The 18,340-nt window shown below is 41.8% G+C and overlaps 3 protein-coding genes across 4 annotated transcripts in view; 2 read left to right on the top strand and 1 right to left on the bottom strand.

The window, feature by feature from the left end:
• Positions 1–18,340, bottom strand: part of dnajc12 (DnaJ (Hsp40) homolog, subfamily C, member 12) — a 35,741-nt gene that overhangs the window by 2,550 nt on the left and 14,851 nt on the right. The gene's annotated exons all lie outside the window — the stretch shown is intronic.
• Positions 205–7,455, top strand: sirt1 (sirtuin 1). The gene is made up of 9 exons (XM_086092541.1): positions 205–575; positions 1,018–1,140; positions 1,208–1,443; positions 3,861–4,013; positions 4,114–4,261; positions 4,353–4,432; positions 4,602–4,785; positions 4,861–5,388; positions 6,038–7,455. Exons 1-9 carry the CDS (start codon positions 230–232, stop codon positions 6,385–6,387), a joined length of 2,148 nt encoding a protein of 715 aa, XP_085948667.1. The 5' UTR covers positions 205–229; the 3' UTR covers positions 6,388–7,455.
• Positions 8,643–15,925, top strand: cacul1 (CDK2 associated cullin domain 1). The gene is made up of 8 exons (XM_086093796.1): positions 8,643–9,055; positions 9,173–9,299; positions 10,482–10,584; positions 10,825–10,920; positions 11,048–11,150; positions 11,624–11,713; positions 12,379–12,517; positions 12,654–15,925. The coding sequence occupies exons 1-8, from the start codon at positions 8,776–8,778 to the stop codon at positions 12,691–12,693; spliced, it is 978 nt and encodes a 325-aa protein (XP_085949922.1). The 5' UTR covers positions 8,643–8,775; the 3' UTR covers positions 12,694–15,925.

Raw genomic sequence — 18,340 nt, 5'->3', positions numbered from 1 at the left:
ACATGACATAAAATCCACTGCTGAATATTAGTCGCAAAATTCGCCTTTACTATCGAAAAATCTGATAGTACTTGAATGCAGCATTTTTTTGTTATGGTTTCATTTCAGTGACGTAAGGGGGAGAACGTTCCTACTCCTATGACTGGAGGAGAGTGCGTCACGTGGCCTATGCAAATGAGCCAGCTGTCCGAGGGGGAGGGTTCCGCTCACTCCGCTCAGCGGGCTGAAGATGGCGGACGGAGAGAACACTCTGGGAACGGCCTTCTCGGGCGCATCCGAAATGGACGAGCCCGCCGTTAAAAAGTCAAAAATTACCCTGGCGACCAACTGCAGCCTCAAAGTTACCGACGCTAACAAATTCCCTTGCGTTTCTGGGATCGCGGAGAGTTGGGAGGCGGCGGTGAATTGTGCCGAGCCAGCGGAGAGGGAAGCAAAGCCGGCGATGGCGGTCGAGCAGGCCCCAGGAGCGCAAGGCGGAGACAACAATGACCTGGGACTGCTCGTCTCCGAGCCTTTTAAGTCCGCCGCGAATGCAGACGCCAGCGCCGTGCTTGGGACACTCGAGGCCGGTGCCGGTAGGTAGAGGCGGACGTTTTAAACGCATGAAGCGCTTTTCTCCGGTGGGTACACGTTTTACCAAATTGAGCGCCAATTCATTTTTTAACCGAAGGATGATAACTTAAAAAAAAAAAAAAAATCCAACGACAATTAAACTGCACGTGGCGGCAGCCTTTTACCGGTAAATGATGGTAAGTTAGAGAGTAGAAAAGCGTCTATGGGAGACATTCGAGTTTTCATGAATGGACTTTTTCCCTCGAGACACTGAACTTTGAAAGCGACGTAGCATTTGTTAGCTGGCACGACTTTAGTCCTCACACCCACTTCCGAAAAAAACCAGTTACCCACGAAGTTATTGTCATCAGTATGTATACAATGTGACTGGCCGTGTAGGTTTACCACTCCGAAAGTATATTCAGCGATGTTACAGCACTTATAGTTCTTCTATTCGCCACTCAGGTCTCATTGGGTGTCTCGATCACCCCTCCAATGGTTTGGCTGTCACACCGGAGCATGCCACAGAGGAGGATGACCGATCCTCCCACGCCAGCTCCAGCGACTGGACGCCTCAACCTCATATAGGTGAATTCAAGCAGTGTCTGTTTTTACGCTAATGCTTGCCATGCTGAGATGTTGTCACCTTGACCAGGTTCCTACAGTTTCATCCAGCAACACATCAGAGAGACCGACCCAAGGACAATTCTGAGGGAGTTGCTGCCTGAGACTGTACTCCCGCCGGATTTAGATGACATGACACTGTGGCAGATCATCATCAACATCTCAGAGCCTCCTAAAAGAAAAAAACGCAAGGATATCAACACTTTGGAAGATGTGGTTAGGCTACTCCATGAAAGTAAAAGGATTCTTGTGCTGACTGGTGCCGGGGTATGTATCTTACTAATGCTCACACTCTTTTCTTATGTATTTATCACAGGGGATAAAAGGTGTGTGTCATAAAAGATATATTTCAAACTACAAACTTGTTTTCCCTCAATGTGGGCACATATGGAGGTAAATTTGGTGCAAAACTAACTTGTGCAAAAAATTTGTACCTGTAGAAAAAAGTCTAAATTTGTATCTGTAAAAGTCGTGATTTGTATCTGTAAAAAAAATGTGTGCCTGTAAAAAAAAAAATTGTGTCTGTAAAAGAAATTTGTACCTGTAAAAAAAAAATGTGTATGTGTAAAACAAATTTGTATCTGTAAAAACAAATTTGTACCTGTAAAAGTCATGATTTGTATCTGTACAAAAAAAAATTCGTACCTGTATTAAAAGTATAAATTTGTATCTGTAAAAGTTGCGATTTGTACCTGTAGAAATGACAACTTGTAGTCAAAGAAGTCGCCACTAGGAGTCACAAGTGGTTTTTCTGCTGCTGTTCAGTGACGTGAGTTTTGCCCCATTTCTCGCGCTACAAATGGAGCAAAACTAATTTGTACTTGTAGAGCGCCGTGATTTGTACTTGTAAAGAAGGGGGCGGGTTCTGGTGAATGAAGGGTTGTTTTGACCAATCAAGTGAGAAGGATTTGAGCGGATTGGAGCGCAACCTCATTGGTTTAGCGAACGACGGTGGCGGGACTCGCGGAAGGATACAAGCAGGACACATCGTCGCCAACCAACATACATATTAAGAATACTTCTTAATATGTATGTTGAGGAAGAATACTTCAGTATTCTTAATATGTATGTTGAGGAAGAATACTTCAGTATTCTTAATATGTATGTTGAGGAAGAATACTTCAGTCGACTGAAGTATTCTTAATATGTATGTTGGTTGGCGACGATGTGTCCTGCTTGTATCCTTCCGCGAGTCCCGCCACCGTCGTTCGCTAAACCAATGAGGTTGCGCTCCAATCCGCTCAAATCCTTCTCACTTGATTGGTCAAAACAACCCTTCATTCACCAGAGCCCGCCCCCTTCTTTACAAGTACAAATCACGGCGCTCTACAAGTACAAATTAGTTTTGCTCCATTTGTAGCGCGAGAAATGGGGCAAAACTCACGTCACTGAACAGCAGCAGAAAAACCACTTGTGACTCCTAGTGGCGACTTCTTTGACTACAAGTTGTCATTTCTACAGGTACAAATCGCAACTTTTACAGATACAAATTTATACTTTTAATACAGGTATGAATTTTTTTTTGTACAGATACAAATCATGACTTTTACAGGTACAAATTTGTTTTTACAGATACAAATTTGTTTTACACATACACATTTTTTTTTTACAGGTACAAATTTCTTTTACAGACACAATTTTTTTTTTTACAGGCACACATTTTTTTTACAGATACAAATCACGACTTTTACAGATACAAATTTAGACTTTTTTCTACAGGTACAAATTTTTTGCACAAGTTAGTTTTGCACCAAATTTACCTCCATACACACGGTGCTCTGGATATGTGAGAAAAACATTGCCCTCATGAAGCATTCTCGCGACTCACCCGACAAGGCTCTGTGATAAAAAAATTTTTACCACAAGCTTAGCTATTTCACCCACAGGTACATATTCAATTATAAATATGGTTAAGTATTGTTTTAAAACACAATATATGTGTACTGTATTATATGCGGTATACTGTATTTCTATGGGGTCTAGCTGGGTCCAACTCCCACTCGCTTAAGTTCCGTAAATGTATTTTATTTATATTAATATAGTTCTACCCTTCCATATTCTGTAAAAATATTTTAACTAATCAAAACACACTTTAAGTTAATATAACCCATTTTTTGAAGCATAAGTGTTCCAAATAGGGTTTCGTGTTGCTGATTCCGATCATCCATGAGTGAGATCGGTCGATACCAATTCCAATAACCGATCGTGTGGATTAGCTGCACATTTTTCCATTTGAGATCTACTCATTAAAAATAATTTTAATAATTAATTGACATGTCAATTATTTTTTTCAATTAATTGATGAATCGGCTTTAAAAAAAATCTTCTACCCACATTTCCATCAATTTGCTATACAAAAAAACCCAGTGAATTATTTCAAATTGACAGTGCAAAAAATGCACAAACATGATTCTGTTACTGGTTTACACTGCACACAGGCTGGTCTCTAATTGACTGGGTTTGTTGTGATCGGCAATGAAAGGCATTGATCGACATGCTGATCACGTACTTTTACATATAAATCACAATCGATGGGAGCATCAATAATTATCACCTATTCTTACTCTAGTTGTCAAGAAATGGGAGGTTATAATTTAACATCACTTTGAGGAAACGAAAAAAAACTTTCTAACTGTTCTCCAAATAAGAGGCAACGCATGCTAAACTCTCCGTTCTTGCTTCAGGTGTCCGTTTCGTGTGGAATACCAGATTTCCGCTCCCGGGATGGCATTTACGCCCGTCTTGCTGTTGATTTTCCCGACCTTCCAGACCCACAAGCTATGTTTGACATTGAATACTTCCAAAGAGACCCCAGGCCATTTTTCAAGTTTGCTAAGGTTTGCTCAATGTATGTTTTATTCTTACGAAGCCGTTGCAGGTGAGACGTGTGTCCGTTTTGCTTGTGAGTCCTCAGTGCATCCTGTTTTTGGTTTACAGGAGATCTACCCGGGTCAGTTCCAGCCATCTCCCTGTCACAAGTTCATCGCTATGATGGACAAGCGGGGCAAGCTCCTGCGCAACTACACACAAAATATTGATACATTAGAACAAGTGGCCGGAGTTCAGAGAATCATCCAGTGTCACGGTAAGTGGCATCGCGAACTGACGGCTCAAGCTCATTTGGGAGGGGAACAGATCTTGAAAACGTCTAACAAGGGCTCAAATGACTCCTGTAGGGTCATTTGCAACCGCTTCCTGTCTCATCTGTAAATACAAAGTGGATTGTGAAGCTATAAGGGAAGACATCTTTAACCAGGTTTGTGTGTTGACATTTATTGAACAATGAAATGAATGCAATGAGATATTACAAGGTTGCACAGTCATAACGGTAGTTCCTACAGTGTGGCGTGCGACAAAAATGAGTTTGACACAAATGCAACATACAACTTGAAATCCTAATAGTGAATTACAAATTGTTCTTGCAGCGTGTCCCCCATTGCCCTCGCTGTCCGGATATTCCTTTAGCAATAATGAAACCAGACATCGTCTTCTTCGGCGAGAACCTTCCAGAAATGTTTCACAGAGCCATGAAGCAGGACAAGGACGAGGTGGATCTCCTGATAGTTATCGGGTCTTCGCTGAAAGTCCGCCCAGTCGCCCTCATCCCAAGTATGCTCTTGCCCACACTCGCGAATGTATTTGCGCGCAAATGTTTTCATCAACTTTTCTTGTCCTCCCATCCAGACTCCATTCCTCATGAAGTGCCTCAAGTCTTGATCAATCGGGAGCAGCTGCCTCACCTCAACTTTGACGTCGAGCTGCTCGGCGACTGCGACGTCATCGTCAATGAGCTGTGCCATCGACTGGGCGGGGACTTCGAGCAGCTCTGCTACAACACGCTAAGACTCACCGAGATCACGGAGAAACCCCCTCGGTTACCGGAGCAGTCGCCGCGCGAGGCCTTTTCCGCCGCCGCCGCCGCTGGCGACGCAACACCGGAGGAGCCGAAGCAGCACAGTGCGGACTCGCTCGGAGAGCCCTCGCCGCAAAGTCCGAATTCCACAGAAACTGACGGTCACGTTGCACCCCTGGAGCCTTGCCCGGACACTCAGTGTCCCAGCCAAGAGAACTCCGAGTCGAACCAGTTACCAGTCAAAGACGCAACTAAGGAAGAGCCCACGGAAGAAAGGAGCCAATCTTCCCACCATGAATTTCGGCGACGGTGCTGGATGAACCGGATCAGCCGAAGTCCAATCAGCAAGCGCCTTGACAGTAAGTCACCGTCCGAGTAGAGGTCGCTACTATCTAAATTTAAATCACTTTTTAATACGTTTGAAAGTGAGTCATCAGTGATGAGGATTTTTGCGCACAATGTCATTTTCTGTGCAATGTCAACAATTTTGCCCGTGTCGTGGCTATTAACTCATTCACCCCCAGCCATTTTTCACTGAAGCAACCTCCTTCGCTCCCAGCTGTTTTACTGGATTTTGACTGATTTTGCAAGGCCCACAGAATATTGTGTTCTATAGCTATAAAACTATAAAGAGTCTCTTCTTTCATCAGGAAAAAAATATATATATTTGTATCCTTCCGTTTTGCAGCAATTAGCATTAGAATGTAGCTAACTTTCATCATTATTCACAAACCTGTTCAAAACACTGGGGAAAAGAGCTTGTTGCAACATGGCCCTGGCTGATCTCTTATACTCTGCTGCCACCTGCTCGCTGTTTTTTTGTTTTGTTTTGTTTTTGCTTTAAACGGCCTATTCAGGTCAGAAGCTGCATCAAAGCCTTCTGTATGCTTTAGCATAAATAAAAAACGTATTAATGTGTTTTTGGGAGTGTATGACAAAGTATTAAAAAACATACTTATACGTTTTTGGGAGCTAATGAGTTAAATTGATCCTGCTTGTGACCTACAGCGGGCCAGTACCTGTTTCAAGCACCGCATCACTACATCTTCCACGGGGCCGAGGTTTACTCGGACTCTGAGGATGAGACGTCAAGCTCGTGCGAAAGCGACAGCGAGGAGGAGTCGGAATGCAGTGGCGACGAGGGAGCCGAGGTCAGCGAGCCGGAGGGTGCCGAGGTCAGCGAGCCGGAGGGAGCCGAGGTCAGCGAGCCGGAGGGAGCCGAGGTCAGCGAGCCGGAGGGAGCCGAAGGAGCGGCCTGCCTCAGAGAGCCAGTACGGGACACTTTGGCCAGCGAGGCCTCGTCGAGTTTGCAGTCGGACAGTACGGATGAACAAACTCACAGCACCACACACCTTTAAAGTACTCAGTTGACAAAGCACTCGTTGTCTTTTTAAATATGTATATGTATTTATATATATATACATATAAACTGTATATGTTTCATATATTTTTTGACTCATCAGCCTATCATTTTTCATAAAGTTGAAATTGTGTGACAATTTATATGAAAATGGAACAAGTTTTTTTTGGGGGGGGGTTTGTGCCCACTTAATCGCACGCATTGTGTCTGAAACGTACTACACTGCTTACTTCATAGAAATGTTGCCATCTTTTTGTATTCACGTTTGGAAATGCATCAGTTCATCTACTGCAACTTCTGATAAAAGACAGAAGTTTAAGCTTTAAGACACGACTTTGTCATCATCGGTCCATAATGTGGCATTAATTGTGTTCTAAATGTGATGTTTTGCAACGGATTTATGTCACAGTAGCATGAAGATTTAAGTCAAATGCCTGCTAAGACCTGCAGTACCCCTCCAATGGCTTACTTGAACATTTTAGCAAGCCGGGACACAAACAGTTCAACGCTGGTCTTTCTTGAGGGTAAATGCAGAAGACAACAGTCCTCTTTTAAGTTTAAACCAAAGAACGTTTCATTAACATGATCTGATTTCGATATAAGCTCTGTATATTTCTCATGTCAGTTGAGTCTTGGGAGAGAGATGATTGAAAAGGTGGTTCCTTCAGACGTGGCAGCTACTTTTTATGGTCAAGCCTTTTATTTTTATACTCAGCTTGGAGACATACTCTGCCAAGAGTAGATGACGTTTGTTTTCTGTACAAAGTTGTCTTGTTTTATTACGAAGCCTTACTATGTTCTATCAACAGTGGAGAAAAAAAAAAGCCGTCTTCATGAAACCGATTGTTGCTCTTATTTTTCATGGAATATAAGTGGCATAATAACAATGGGACTATTATATTCTCTTACGGAGAGCCTGCTGCATGTAAACATGTTGGTTGGCTGATTTATGTGAGCCTGCTGCCAACTTTATTCACAAGCCACTCAGTCTACAGTTTAAGAGTATGGTTTGCCACCATTTTAGTTATTTCTTTTGGGGTTCTCAGTAAAAAATAATGAAAAACCACGGGGTCCCTCATCTGTTATTTTTCTATAAGTTATAACTTCCGGCACCCAAAATTGCCATAAAATGAACGTGTGATGTACATAAACTAATGATAAAGGACATCGAGAACATGAATTGACTATCGTACAATCGTGAAGAAAAACTTGTTTGCCAAGAAATTAAATTATTGGTAAATAATCTTCCCCAACAATATTTAAAGGTAACAAAAACTGAGCGTGATCTATTTTGGGTCCTTAACTCCCTACCCGAAAATGTTTGAGGAATCTGAAAACCCTGTTACTTATAGGTCACAAACCGTACTAAATGTGTTGTGGTGTAAGAATATGTAATCATGTCACAGGAAAGCGCTCAGTCATTTGTTCAATATATTTATGGTGTCTTCAGTCTCTAAAAGTCAAATATTACAAAAGCAATCATGAGATTGCACTACTCAGCAAAAGTTAGGCATATTGGGGTTTCAGGTGAAATTTGAGCAGAAACCCGAATGCACGATAGCCTTTCCGGCAAAATTAATTTAAGTTAAAAAAAAGTATCTTTGTTCAATTAGAATCGATAGAATGTTCTCAGAGGAAGTGGAGACTCAGTTTAGACTTTAGAGTGTCACACAGCAGACTAGAAGAGCCACAGAAAGGCAAATAAGTGGGCCTGCTTTCACATGTATTGGTCCACTTGTTTTAAGTATTTGTACTTGAGTGGATTTTTTCCCTTCATTTATAGCTATAGACCTGTTTTGCAACAACTGGCAATGACGACATGATGTCAAAACTAGAGAAAGGTAAAGTCAATCACGGTTGAGTTGATAGTTTGATTTAAAAAAATTGAGACACTAATTAATGTATTTACTCGTGTGGAGTGTACTCAAGTTAATTTCAGTTTGTACTCGTTTACCTTTAGTTTTGGAGTTAAATCAGTATTTCTATTGGGAGTTTTTTTTTTTTAACTCAAGTACAGTGTGAGCATGTGAGGTTATTGTCACCTCCGATAAAGACGAGCCAAAATTAGGTATTTTAAAAGAGGCAATAGAAATGTAATATACTGTATACACCTCATTTGGCAATAACTTACAAATTTCCACAGGTGTGTCTACTGGTTTGTTGCCGTTCACACGCCGAGCCAGCTGTCGGTGGTAACGCGCAGTCTTGCCGTTAGTCTTTTGCAGAAAAGACGTTACGAAGAAGAAAACGTCACGACAGTGCCGTGAATCCGTCACCAACAACGCCAAGCTGAAAACAGCTTCAGGCGCTTGATAATACTCTTGTCTTTATCGACGGTACGTTTACAGTTTTAAATGCCAGGTATCGGCTCACGGCGACGGTTGGAATGGAGGCTATGGAAGATGACAGTTCGGACGTAAAAGATGACCATAATCATAACTATTGTGCGGGCAGCAGCAGTAAGGTCCAGACTTGTTCAAGCAGCCAGATATGCGACGGGGGTTCTGCTCGGAGGAGTTTTGTATGCCGGAGCGCATCAGGTTCCCAGTTCATGGACTCGGACACTGGCAGCGAGTGCAGCGAAGCCGGCGACGACACCGAATGCGCGACACCGGCGGCCGCCTCTGCCCAAAACACACTCACTCTCGACTCCTCTTCAAAGTTCCGTAAGTCGACGTGCTCCCGGGTCCAGTCACAGTTTGACTGTCCGAATAAAACTCACGTTTGATACAAATAAAGGTTGCAAAACGCAAAAACCCTCCCACGTCCTACTTCCTTCCTAGGCGTGAATGCCACAGCCGTGGAAGACTACCGTAACAACCACTGGCCCAACCTGGAGCAGGCCATTGAGCGCCTGCTAATTCAGAATCCCACGGACCACATCTCTGTTTCATACGCTCAGATATACAGGTAATGACTCACGTGTACAAGTATGGCAAATTGTCTCACATACTGTACAGTAGGTGTCACCATGGTAACCGGCAGGGGCACCAGTTTAGACCCCCAACAACCAGATGAGTAGCCTTTGGGCCTGTTCTCGAAAGACAGCTGGACTTCTCTGTTTGTCTCATCCATGAAGGCATCACGCAACAAGGCTTGGTTAGGACAAACACGCCTGAGTTGGTGTGGAAAAAACAAACTATGCTTCAAGTTGGATGCACGCCCCATCACCATGATTGGTATCTCGGGGTGTGAATTGCCTAGTAGGTTGCAATTCGATATGTATCACGATTCATAGGTCACGATTCGATTTGATACCGATTAATCCCGATACAAATCAATTATTGCAATTTTTTTTTTTTTTTACTCAAATTTAGAAAATACTAATCAGTAAACTTGTACATGTACGCTGTAAGATTTGTATGAAAACCTACTTCAGACTTATAATTGTGGTCCACCGTGTTTCATGTTTAAAGAGTATTGAAATCAAATTTGAAGGCTTAATGTTCCATTAATATAACATTCTTCCATGCTTAAAATGTGAACCCTAATTCTAATTAAGACATTTTGTTGAATATTTCCATCAAAAATTGAGCTTTAAAAATCGATTCGGCTCCATATTGAATCGATACGAGAATTGTGCGCTGTAATATCGCGATACATTGCCGAATCGATTTTTTTTAACACCCCTATTGGTATCATTCATTTGCTCATCGTTAAGATGCCTGGCAGAGAGGCCTCTGTTGGTAAACTAGTTGGTTAGAAACGGTCTTCTTTATTTGCCGTTCACTAGAGAGGGTTAATTATTATATAACAAAAAGTTGGGTTTTCCACACCAACTCAGGCAGGCCTGTCCTAGCCAAGCCTTTGTTGCATTAACTGATGAAGCCGTGTAACATCTTCTAAGACAAACCGAGCCATCCAGTTGCGATCGGTTCAAAACCATGAGAAAAAAAAACCCTGTGATGTGAGTTTGTGATTTACTAGGAATGTAGTATAGATAAGTGTCGTGAAAGATGCCAAAGTCAATATCCCGCCCTGCCAGTGCTTAACCATTTTTTGTCGCGTATATCAACCACAAACTTTTGAACTGAATGATGAATATTATTGGCAGAAAGAAAGAAGACCCTTGTGTCTTTTGTTTGTTTTCAGTTACGTCTACAAGTGCGTTTGCCAGCAGCACTCTGAGCTGCTCTACAATGACCTGAAATCCAAAATAGCAAATCATCTACAGGGCGTATCCACAGAGCTGAACGTAAGTTAAGCTAAAATAAGCATTTGTATACAAAAACTGTACAATTAGTTGAGTTTTTGGAGTCTCAGAAGAGTTAATCATTTTCTTGTGTGTCGACGTTGAGTGCAGCATATTTGATGGGGGTTTGATCTCAGAGGTTTTGTGTGACTTTTTCCCAATTTCTATTTGACAGCCTTTGATTTGCAGCTATTCCAATAAATGCAAGATTATGACATGTCATTGTACAGTTTTTGTTTTTAGGCTGTCCCACTTGAAAACCTGATTGAAAGCTTCAACACAGCCCTGACACAATACATTGCATCTCTCCAGTGTATTGTTCCAATATTTTTATATTTGGTAAGCAACTTTGAAAATGACACTTTGGTGGAATGGAGTATACTTTTCCGCTCCTGCATGTTCTTGACCACGTACACACAAAAACAGATGACAGTTTATGCAGCTTTCTCATGAAGATTGTTTTCAGAACAAGTTCTACATCGAATCGAAGCTCAACCGTGACCTGAAACAGGATCTGATGAACCTGTTTGCTGATCATGTTGCAGAGAAATATGTCGACACACTCATGCGTGAGTATCTTGCTTCTTGTTTGTGCGTTTGACAAAACAAATGTTACGGCCTTATTCCAAAATTGAATACATTAATTTTTTGTGTGCACAAATGCTCCCCATTCAGCCCGATGGAGCTTGTAAACGGGAATGGGCTTAACTGGCCAAAGTTACTTTAGTTGTGCCAAGCTTGTGGCTTTTAGATTGGTTGTAATTAGAATGTATGTGTTTTTGTTTAATAGTCATTATGGGGCGTTGTGTGTGGAATTTTGTTGGGAAAATGAATTCAATCCATTTTGGAATAAGACTTATCATCACAAAATGTGGGGGAAAAAAACAAAAAACTGAAGTGTAGCGTAAATGGTCCCCACGGAATGTTAAGCCTAGAAAGATGTCATTCAAAGAAAGTTATTTTGACATTGCTGATGTTATAATTTGGTTATTATTTGGGCAAAACAGGAAGGTTATTGACTTTTCAATTATTTTTCTTCCAGCTCTTCTCATTAAAGCTCACACGGTGCCCTTCAAAGTGCAGCCGTCAACCATGGCCAGTGTGGTTAAAGGCCTCCACAGCCTCCGGCCAGGTGTGCCACTACAAAACAAACTTGTTGCACTATACTGTGTTTTTATACACACCGGGGTTTCCACAATTTAGGTTCTGGCGTTCAAAATGGGTTATGGGTCAGTTTTTATTGTGTGGGTAGTAAAAGGCTGAAAGCTGTATTACAAAGCAAGCAGGTAAAAAAAAGAAAAAAAAAAAAGAATCTTGGCAGTGGAAGTTATCTAGTGATAAATTAATGTCCACTTATAATTATTTGACTTATGGATACAATTTTAGAATGAACATAAAATACTCTATTATCTTTTTAAGGTGAACTTAAATTGACCTTTTTCAAACTTCAATGCACATATCAAACTGTTTTAAACCCCAATTCCAATGAATTTGGGACACTGTGTAAAACGTGAATTCAACCACAATACAATGATTTGCTATTTTAAACCTGAATATATAAATTGTTGTTGTTGTTGCAAATATTCTCTTATCTTGAATTTGATGCCAGCAGCTTTTGTACAAACTCAAACTTGTGCTGCTGCCATCAGAAGGCAACTTAGTTGAGAACCAAAAACTGTTTTACTAACTCTGGTTCTAGAGCTGAAAAGGTTGGCGAAAACCCTGCCTGCTATATATCAATTCCTGCATTTATAAATGAGCATTTTGCATTTTAATATATATATTTCTACTTTACAGAGTGGGCCCTGTTGGCGCCTGCTCTCTTCTCCGTCTTTATTCCGCAAATCAACCCTCCCGCTGTGGAGTCCCTGCTGTTGGACTACGCTGCCTGTGACCAGAAGCTCCAGATGGAGCTTTCAATGAACGGCTTTCCACGGTTAGTGTGCAACGATCAGCTCGTCACAATGTCAAGTACGACCTGTAGAATTCCGTTAAAAAACTGAAATCTTTTAGAGCGGTGAAGTAAATTGCGCGCACGCAAAAAGTAAAGTACATTACTTTGTGTTTTTCAGAGGTGATCAGTCTCGCAAGAGGGCCAACGATGACTCCTGAGCGGAAGGTGGGCAACTGCGTTCACACGGCGCTATGGCGTCGCTGTTGCGTGTGAAAGGCACCCGCACGGACAGTTTGGAATTGGCCGACTTCTGAGGCAGTATCAAAAGTCGGGACGGAGGCCGCACAAAGGGAATAGCGGAAAGCCGCGGCCCAGGGTTTGACACACTTCTCCCGTATGTCAGAGTGGACGACGTCATGCCGTGTCACGTGTGAACAAGCACACGCATGTACACACAGAGGTATTGCCGTGAAGGGCTCCGGTTCATAAATGTTGGTCTACTGTTAATGTGTCTGACGTGCCTAACACAGACCAGGGCCCAAGTTGCTGTGCCTCCCATCTATTTATACAATACTCGAGAAACCTACCCCTGAAATCAGTGACACTGACCACAGATAACTGTAAAACAGTCACTGCAGTGTGAGCAAACGTGTTTATGTCCATGTTTTCTGTCTTTTGTCAGGGTGCCTTCATGGCTTCTCTTGTGATTTAAATATAAGGAGGCGATAGAAGCGGTGTATCATTTGTTCATTTGTTTTTAAAAACAAAACTAACAAAAAAAATGAAATGATGACTTATTTTCTCAATATAGCCTCCCCCCGAAAATGTATGATTTTGTGTACAAATGGAAAAAAACATAACAGGCCATTTGGACGTTCCATACAATTCTAATGTTTTCATCTACCGCAATTTGTGTAATGGAAGGAAATTCAAACCAGAAGAGAGCTTTCTCTCTCAGCTGACTCACTCGCTTAATCACTGAAATTTAAAGGTCTCATATTATTCAACTTTTCAACATACTAAAATAGTTCTCAAATGTGTAAAAGACATGTCTGTGACGTGCATTCGTCAAAATTGACTTAGGATCTAATATTTTTGCTGTCCCTAAATCAGCCAAAAAACGCTCTGTTCAAAACAGCCCGATTTAGTGGTGTGTCACCTTTTATGTAAATAGCTGCACCAGGCCACGCCTAGGCCATACCCTTTTCTCTCGAAGGGGCAGTGATTTCTGTCATGGTAGCCATGTGCTAATGTTGTGAATGGAAACGACTGGCCATGGGAGCAGAAGAAAAGAAAAATACAGACATGTCTTTTACACATTTGAGAACTATTTTCTTATATGGAAAAGTGACATAACGTTTTACCATAAGAAAAAGTAGCATAACGTTACTACAGAGACTATGTTCTAACGTTAGTTTGTCATTGTTTAGGCAACGATTATTTTGCCGTAACCGGAAAATCTCCCGCGAACGTTATTTTGCCGTGAATGTCTCCGATTTGCCGTGAATGCTTGTAGACATTTACAAGCGGTTATGAATAACACAAATGTGCACATTTAGGCAACTGCGCGGTCGCAACGTGCAAGCCGTCTCGCCGAGACCACTTAGCGGCCGGTTAGCATCACAAAGTCATGTCAACTAGGTGGCGAGTGTTACGGGTCTGTCACGAGTGCGGAGTGGAGGACCCAAATGCAGGGAGGCAGGAGAACCATGGCAGGAATGCAGGTTGAACTGACATACTTTATTTTACAAAAAACACTAACCGGGGTACTGGTTAGTATTAAATAAGCAAAGATCTGAAAGGATCCAAAATCAAAGTAACAGACAGAACACCGGAGGTGACCGCGACAAGCGGCAATGATCCCACACCGACTGACCACAACCGGGGAACTAAATACACACAGACTAACGAGGTGACTAGACACACCTGGGGCCAGGCACAAGTGGCTGAGGGCCCGGTTTGGTCAACCCGAGGAAGGGCAGGACCACACTCAGGACCAATCGAGACCAAAACCAGAGCCCCAAACAATGACAGCGAGTTGCCAGTCACGGCAAATTAACCACCGCGGATTGTATCTTAACGAAACAATACGAAACCGCTTCATATTATCCAACCACCGTCTGCTTTATCATATCTGACCTCTTGTAACCAAACAACCTCCGGAAGGTAGAAGGCGCACATCTCTTATTAGAAAGGATAGGAAGGAAGGCTAAATCAAAAATGTTAAACCTACTTTCCCGTTTGCAGTCGCGTCACACTGTTGGGACCGATCCATTATGTTTAAACGTGTTGCAAATCCAGCTCTGAACAGGCTTTCACTAACAAAACAGTCCTTTGAGAAATGATGCCGGTACACGTGCTTCAAAAATAAAATGAATCCACTGTATTTCATATATTAGACATTTGAACCCCAGCATGTGTAATAAAACGTATAGTGGATATAAAGGCAAACGAGCAATGTCTCTTGTGTGAGGGCTCCCGCCAACTTCCAGTGTCAGCAAAGAATGTATACATACATGGTCGCTGGAGGTACTGAAAATCATTCAGCCTTTTTACTTTTTTTTTGTTTTTGGGCAGAAATATCGAAAAAAGCAAGTTATTTCATTGTTGTTTTGTTTTGGAAAAAAGCGAATGAACAAATGTTACGTGGATTTGATAGGCTGGTAATGGTATTGCATTCCTAACATCTACCATGAAAATGTCTTGCTAACAAAGACTTGTGCTGCTAATACCCATACAGTATGTTTATATGCCATACCAATCCCTTGGTTGCACTCCTTGTGACTGTGAAGTCAGCAGCTTGAACACAAAGAGTGCGACAAGAAATGGAACTAAACTGTGATTCTCCATCCATGTTGTTACCTTTTATTGTGTTGGTATAAACCGAATTGTTTCCAGTGACACCAAAGAGGATTTGCAGTACAGTACTTAGTGTTGATTCGGTATGGATGCAAGCTATCATTGTTAATTATGCATGTTTACTTGTTATGAGTGTATAAATATATATTTTTTTATACTAACGTTTTTTTATTTTTGTTACTCAGAACCGAAATCTGTCTTGTCGCCTTGCATGTAGGACTTTTGAGTCACTAGAGTGCCAGAGATCTTGTTTTGCCTTGTCATAAATCTGCAAATGTGTCAAGTGTGAATCTTCACACTTGTTTAACAAAAGATATGCAAATAATACAGTAATGTGCAGGTCTACGTGAACAGACTAACGTTTTACGTTCATCCATTTGTGTCGTGTGTGTGAGGCATTTTAGTGAACCATTCACTTGGCTTTGTGTCTTTTACACTGTTTTAAGTGTAATCTAGAAACTCGTTTTTCAAAATGTTGAACGTCTATGTACCTTTTTATGCGCGTAACTCATTGGATCTTGTAAACAAATTCACCCCTGTTAAAAGTATTTCGTTTTCTGCGTGATGTGACATAAACCTTCTATCCATCCATCCTTTTTGGTGCTTGACCTTATTAGGGTTTACGGGTGAATTGGAGACGATCTCATTGGTGACCTGTCAATCAAAACAACCACACTCACATTCACACCTGTGGACATCGAGAAGAACATTCAAATGCCACACGGTGGCCTGAACAGAGATTTCAACTCTCAAATGGGAGGTAGATGTTATAAAATTAATTTGAAAAACTGTATGGGAAATTATATAAAAAAAATAAAAAAAAACAGTGCACAAACTGCTTTCTGTAGAATTATTATTATTATTTTAAGTCTTACTAGCATGATTTGTGCAGATTTCCATCTGCAAATGGTGTAAATACTTCAGCTGCAACATCATGACATAAAAACAGTTCTTAAAGCTGAGATGCAAATAAAACAAACTTAAGTTAAATACAACCGAACTGTACTAAGACAGTCATTCTTTCACATACCACTAGAGGGAGACCACATACCAGAAGTCACGAGTCAAGACTAATCCCACCCATTTCTCCAAATGTGGTGTGATAATGGGCTACTAATGCTAATGAACAACAACGTGATAATAGGCTAATACAGTAAGATTATACATCATAATTACTTAAAACTATTGATAAAGGAACTAAACACAAACGGCCATTTCTTATCTTTGGAAAGACAGAAATTTTGATAAAGGTCTTGTATTTGGATCTCACTAGAATGGGTAGGTAAGTACAATTTACTACATTCATAAACAATACTTTTAATATACACAAAATGCACTCTGCTCAAAAGCTGCAAACAAGGCAGAATAAACCATCACGACAGTCATTCCAGATGATTTTGCAGGAACCTATCCGACTGCTTTGAAAATTACGATTGCTCTTAACCTGCGGTGTTGACAGTTGACGGTGTGGCTGTGTGAGAGGCTGGGTAAGGGGCTTCTAAATCTGTCGGACGGCGGTCTCTGGCAGACCAGCACAAGTGGAATCCCTTTACAGCATGCTCCCGCTGGCCAATGAGCACGGACGCCTCCCAGACATATGGGCCAGGCCTCCCCAAAATAACCTGCGACCGCGGCGCTGACAAATGTTGCTACTTTTACTGCTGACAGGTTACCCTAGCTACTCGCCTTCATATTTCCCGGTAAACGCCAAGGGTAACTCTGCGCGAGAAAAGCGGGAAAGCTGGGCAGCTGCCTGTCCCAAGGTTTTCCCAGGTGGCAGCAAGTGGAAGACCCGAAATCTCCCACTTTGAGCACAGGTGCACCCTGAGGATACACCAGTCCATTCCCACAGGCCAGCTGGGCTTACTCTGAAGGTAAAAACACGACATCCCTTAAAGTCATTATTCCTGCATGGTGTCCTTTTGGCAGCAGCGTCATGCCGCGCAGAGCCTCAGAAAATCTCTGACATGATGGACTTCAGTCTACTTTTAGATGCCGACTGCAAAAGCTGCTACTTAATTCAATTACTTGAACTCCCCCCGTGTGGTCTTGTGTTTGTGTAGCAGGGGCCGGGTCATGAAAACGAGCCTTTCCGCCTCACTCTGCAGTCTCGATCTACAATCATTACATTGATTTGGTTGGTGATGGTTACATGACTGATTAAACTCATGATAACAAGGTCACACAAGAAGAGGGAAGCTTTTCTTTGTTGATTTTCTTCATGTAAACTGAGACCCCGGCTATTATTAGATATGACTTGGTGGGGCTTGGAGTCTGTTTGCAAAGGATGAATGTACACAACAGCTGCACCTTCGGGTCCGCTGGAAGGGCATTGCAGTGCGCTTAATCGCGCCGATTTGAGTGTCAGTAGCATATGCGCAGCCTATCTCGTGTCTGTATTCCATAACTTGCTCATGCTTGGTGTCAGAAAATTATGCAAGGAGGAAGCTTTGCAGGATTTGGTAAGGGGCAGGGGTGGTCTGTATCCCAACTAACCTGGTAACCTGTTACGACTATGCTTGAAATAGATGAAAATAAATTGCTATTTTTACCATATTTTTTCCTTTCAGCTTCTGTATTCGTGTAGTCACAGAAGCTGTTGGACTTGATGAGTGTAGTGGAGTTTGACACAGCTGATTTTGGGCAAGAGGCAAGGTAGGCCCTCGATTGCAGGGCACAAATGGACAACCGTTCACACTCACATTCACACCAAAGGACTTAAAGTCTAGAGTAGGGGTGTCAAACTCGTTGTCAGGGTGGCTCTTAAGGGTTATAAAGGTGTATAAATGTACAATTGATGGGGGTGCAATACTACGCCAAATATTAAAATCATAATTTATCCAAGCATGAAAGCAAGACCTGTTGTTTTGATTTCCTACTATTTTCATGACGCATGGAAAGATGCAATTAAACTTTGGTGATGAGAACATCAAATATTTTTTGGTTGTATTCTGAAGTAGCGGTTGGTCCTAAAGTAGCGATGACAGAAGCGTGGGTAAAATAAAT

Source organism: Leptonotus elevatus, chromosome 13 (genome assembly GCF_054856555.1).
Source record: "Leptonotus elevatus isolate MCC_2025b chromosome 13, RoL_Lele_1.0, whole genome shotgun sequence".
Taxonomy (NCBI): Eukaryota; Metazoa; Chordata; class Actinopteri; order Syngnathiformes; family Syngnathidae; genus Leptonotus; species Leptonotus elevatus.
This window is presented reverse-complemented; position numbering and strand designations above follow the sequence as displayed.